Genomic DNA, 5,786 nt, shown 5'->3' with positions numbered 1-5,786 from the left:
CATATCCTCTCTTACCTTACTTATCCAAAAAAGTAGTTAAATGTAATGAAATCTCGCAATAGAAAATAATTTTTGTGTCAGCTAGTATGTATATATATATATATATATATGTGTAGGATTTAGGTAATAAAAATCACTCACAATTTAATTTAATTAAAATTAACACTATATTACATAAATATGTATGTACATTAATGTGAAAAACAAATATCGATCCACGTTAAAATTATGGAGGAATTGCCGAATATATCACGGAGAATGTCGCGGATTGTAATTCACGGTGTCGCGGATTGTAATTCACGGTGTCGCGGATTGTACTTACAGACTGACTGAATAATGGAGCGTCTGACCAACCGGTATGGGCATGTACCTTTTCCGCCAAATATCCGGTTCCTTTATTTACGCACAGCCCTATATCACCAAAAACGAAAAAGGTATGATTCCCGTTTCCACTAAAATGTATTATTATGATAAGACGTTTGGGAACCATGTACAATTGTTACATATTCTTTCATTATAAATTTTAATACAAATAGATAATAATAATACATTAGTCGAATATAGGTATAATTATATTAGAGTTTTTTAAGTATTACATAATTTTATATACATACATATATATATATATATATATATATATATATATATAATATGTCCATTTAGGAGCGGACTGAGAGTACTTCGGCCCGGATGGAGAAGATTTGAGCGGCCCACATTTTTTTTTGTACGATCAAAAAATTTGCAGCTCGCTGTGCTCGTTTATCATAGGCTAAAATCTCCTAAAAGAGTGTTTAGCACCGCCAATATATTCTAGGAATAAATAATACTTATCATCATTCATAATATTATATTATATCGTTTACTTAAAATCTTTCATGTCAATATTTACATGTTACTGAGACAATTTATTATGTACTTATTTTTCAGATAACTAATGATATACTAGTGATCATTGTGTATTTGTGCTGTTTAGACATACTATTATATAATCAAATACTTGATTATATTATGTACCTATTATTATTTTATAAGTAAATTTTTATTTTCATGAATTTGTTTCTGTTTATTTTAATATTTGTTTTAAAGATTTGGCAGAGTATTTGAGATTTATGGGGAGTATGAGTGTCAAAGCGTTATTTCGACGTGCGGCACCACTGCGTCATCGTAATTGCGAGGCGTTATATGTATAATTCAATTGACCGATCACACACGTCTCCATCACCGTACGTTATCGTACGAGTTCATACAAGACAAAAATTACTCCGATAACGCAACGTCAAAATATCGTAAATGCAGCGTCTCATTACATAACGATTTATTGATTGATACACATGCGCGTGTTTTTATTGTAATAATGGCTTTGAACACACAATTTTAAATTTTTGACATTGAACTTTTTATTGCGGAAATAAAGAAGTACCTACCCTGAAATTTGGAACTTTATTTGTGAGTCATATCATGACAGACTAATAAAACGATTGGTTTGGATTAATATTTGCCATGAATTTTGCGAGGGATTTGATGAGAAATAAGATGCAATAAATAATGAAATAAATAAGAGAACATATTTAACTGAGATGTACCCAGTAACGCCTGTTTTTTTTTCGATAAATAGTTTTTATAAACTAAATATGCAAAAAACTACCAGTTTTCGGTTGTACACATCCATAATCAGTAGTTACTTTGCGTAGTGTATCGACACATTTTTCGTAGTTCAAATGTTAGTGTTCAAGCGGTGCCGCGCGTCAAAATTACACACGTGTGTATATTACAATTACGATGACGCTGCGGTGCCGCACGTCAAAATAACGCACGTGTGTACCGAGCCTAAGTTGTTAAAATAGCTATACTATCGTTATACCTGTAATATTTTATTCTTATACTGTTGTAATAGTTATCCAACTATATTTATTTATATTTTATTTATATTTATTATTATATAACGGGCACAAGGCCCAAAAGTGCAATATTACATTTTACATACATTTATATAATCTAGTACTTGGTAACAGAAAGTAATTACAAATATTGGTTAATACAACTTAAATAATACAGTATTTTGATGACATAAAGTAATTATTAATTAACAAAACACATAATGAATTTAGTATTATAAACTGAATAGGGTAGGGTGCTCATTGGCCAAACGCATCATTCGATCAATTAGGTTATTCTTACCATAGTTTGTATGATGGAAAGGAATTAAAAAAGGAAAACATGATCTTGAAGAGCGAGGGGGAACTCTAAAGTTAACTTGGGAGAGTAAGGAGGGAGCATCAATACTGCCATTAATTAGCTTACTCAAAAACATCAAATTAGCTGTCATACGTCTATCAACCAGGGAAATCAAACCAAGCTTATTAGAGACAGGAAGGTAATCATGCTTATTGTGCTGTATTCCCAAAATATTGGCGGCAGATGATAAAAAACGTCTCTGGACTTGCTCTAGATGTGAGGAGTCAGTTGTCGTGTACGGATCCTAAATAACGGATGCATACTCTAGTAAGGACCTCACCAGAGAACAATACAGCGTTTTAAGTGAGGTGGCCAGCTTAAAGTTCTTCGACGTTCGGATAACAAAACCTAGAGTCTTGAACGCTCTACAACAGATTGACTCTATATGATTGTGAAAATTGAAATCAGAACAGAATATTACTCCCAGATCTTTTTTACTAGTGACCATATCTATACTTGAGCCATTTATTGAGTATGCTTTTACTATAGGTGAATGACTCCTAGTAAAGTACATAGACTTACATTTGTCAATATTAAATTGTAACCCAATAGATTTGAACCACAACACAACACAATAACACGAGATAACAAAAAAATCAAAAAATCAAAAGTACCAATATCAAAATGTAAAAATCCCACCAATCTTGCTGCCGTAATGACACCAACCTAAAATATTTATTTATTTTCCAATTCAAATATTATTGTATAAAATGTATTCAAGATTAGTGGAATGACCAAAAGTATCAGTTGGGACGATTTAGCGGATTTTAGACCCCGCTATTGCAGGGCCAATTACAAATGATGTGACAAATAAATATTTAAATAAAGGCTTACTAGGTGTGGGCCAGTGGCAAAGTTTCATTGTTTTTTCGACTTTATATTTTAAATTTACTCATGTTGAAATTAGCAGATCCAAAAAGAAATGTCCATTGATAATCGTATTTATTTGAATAATAATATTAATACTATAATTATAATGTGAAATTATATTAACTCTATATAGATCCACGTTACTTACAAATCCAAAGAAATAAAAGATGTATGAAATGTTTTGAGTTTTTAACTGATGGGTACTCAACAGTACCTTTTACCGATTAAATAAACATTACCTATTTTATAATCTGTTGTGGTATTTTTTATACATTTTATCGATTTAATTTCGGGGACTGCAGTATTCAACACATAAACATGACGATGTTTTTTCTTTTTGTTTATAAGTACAGTGGCGTACATATGGAGGGATTTCGGGATAAATCCTCCCCTCAGGAACACAAAAAAAGTATTATGGTTTATGATAAAAATAACGGTTTAGGTGAAATTTTGAGATAAACATATACAATAATATGTCATTTAAATTCCCCGTTCATAAGAAAATTGAATTAACATCACTGAATTGATTACCTTAAACCTTATTGCATTTGCAATAAACGAAATTACATTAGACACATGCCAAATATTAACATACAGATTAATATTGTCAAATATGGTTTAGAGATTATATTAAGAAGACACTCGCATCGCAAAGCCAACCAATGAAGGTATGGGTTGGGCATTGCAAATGTAGATACTTTCGAAGGGGATCTTAAATGTTAATGTCATTAGAAATTATGTCCGGATCAACTATTCCATAGGAACAGTTTCACTCATTCTTACATGGTGCCACTCCCGCCCGTCAGGAGGTAAGCGTCGAAGATAGTGGGGAAGCACCGTCGTGCTGCACTACCGAGTTGGCTCCGCGCCCGATTGCGACGGTGTTGTTAGGCACCGCGTTAGTTCACGTTCGTGACCGATCCGGTACGTGGCAAACAGTTCGCGCCCTGGTGGACTCCGCATCCCAGGTTAGTGCCATAGCAGTCGCGTGTTCCACCCGCCTTGGGTTCCGACCGCGTCCGTGGACAATGCTAGTTAGTGGCATCTCCAGTACACCTGTCGTCAGTGTGAAAGGAATCGTCGAGTGCCACATCCGGTCGCGTTTTGCGTCTGAACCCGCGTTGACTATGCAAGCGTGGGTGTTGCCCTCAATCACAAGTGACATGCCACGCAGTTCTCTCCCCGCAGACATTAAGGACCGTTTTTCTACCCTCGCACTCGCTGATCCGCAGTTCAACATTGCGTCACCAGTCGACATGTCACTCGGAGTTTATGTGTTTTCGTCGATTCTGGACGGGCGGAAAATCCAAGTCGACGAGTCACTACCCACGGCTTTTAGTTCAATTTTCGGTTGGGTACTCATTGGGCCACTCACAGCGGCTGCCAGTTGTCATGTCCTCACCACACCGGTGTCCTTAGCTACGTCCATCGAAGCTTTAATGGATAAGTTTTGGACAGTCGAAGAACCGGACGCGGCTCCGTCTTCATTCACCGACGATAGTTGGTGTGAAAGTCACTTTCGCGCCGAACACAAACGTTTACCGTCCGGTCGATTTCAGGTACCGCTGCTGACATGTAAGCCGGTTTCGGAGCTGTCATTACCGGGATCGCGTGCCGTAGTGCTAAAACGGTTTAAGTCTCTTGATCGTAAGTTGATGTCTAACACCCCTTTACGTGTGGCGTATTGTGATTTTATGTCCGAATATTTGTCGCTCGGCCATATGTCTGTGGCAAAATTACCGGGGCGATACATCATCTCCCACCATGCGGTGTACAACCAGTCTAACGGAGATTTAAAAATCCGCGTTGTTTTTGACGCTTCGGCTATATCCCATGATGGTACGTCTCTGAATGGTTGTCTACTTCAGGGTCCAAAGTTGCAGCAAGACATCGTCGATATTCTGACTAGGTTCCGGGTGTACAAGTACGCGTTCACCACCGACATTTGTAAGATGTATCGCCAGGTGATGGTGGCGCCAGAGTATCGTCCGCTTCAACATATTCTATGGCATGCGTCACCACACGATCAGCTCATCGAGTATGAATTAAACATCGTAATGTACGGTCTGAATTGTGCCCCGTTCCTGGCACTCCGCGTGTTGGCCACGATTGCCGAAGAAGATTAACTGAACTGTTAGCGCGTTGGTTACACCACATCAAATGCGTTCTTGACGCTCAGCTCAACATCGTAGGCGTACACGCCTGGACAGATTCAACCATTGTCCTATCGTGGCTGGTAAACCGTCATGAATCGTTTAAGGTTTACGTGTCGAACCGCGTCCACAAAATCCACACGCTCCTTCCGAGCTGTGTTTGGGCACATGTCTCGTCAGCAGATAACCCCACCGACTAACCCACTGTCACAGAATGTCGGACAAATCACTCGCCCGTCTATGTTCGTTCATTGACTCTAATGGCATCATTAGGGTTGGAGGTCGACTTCGTCATTCACAGTTGTCGTATGAGTGTCGGCACCCGATACTCTTAGCGAAATGATCATATCTCGCCTTTTTGGTGTGTCGTCGTTGGCATCGCCTCAGTTGTCATGCCGGACCTCGAGTCGTGATTGCCTTGGTGTCCCGGCAAGTTTGGATTATTTCCGTACGCTCGGTTATGCATAAGGTCAACAGCGAGTGTGCCGTCTGCGTTAGATATGATCACCAATCACCACAGCCGATTTG

At 38.0% G+C, this 5,786-nt stretch overlaps 1 protein-coding gene across 1 annotated transcript; it reads left to right on the top strand.

The window, feature by feature from the left end:
* Positions 1–3,767: 3,767 nt before the first annotated feature.
* On the top strand, positions 3,768–5,231 carry LOC112680690. The gene is made up of 2 exons (XM_025550875.1): positions 3,768–3,773; positions 3,867–5,231. Exons 1-2 carry the CDS (start codon positions 3,768–3,770, stop codon positions 5,229–5,231), a joined length of 1,371 nt encoding a protein of 456 aa, XP_025406660.1.
* The last annotated feature ends 555 nt before the right edge of the window (positions 5,232–5,786 follow it).

Source organism: Sipha flava, unplaced genomic scaffold (genome assembly GCF_003268045.1).
Source record: "Sipha flava isolate LNK unplaced genomic scaffold, YSA_version1 179_pilon_pilon, whole genome shotgun sequence".
NCBI lineage: Eukaryota > Metazoa > Arthropoda > Insecta > Hemiptera > Aphididae > Sipha > Sipha flava.
The sequence above is the reverse complement of the archived record's forward strand: the minus strand, read 5'-3'. Positions and strand labels throughout refer to the sequence as shown.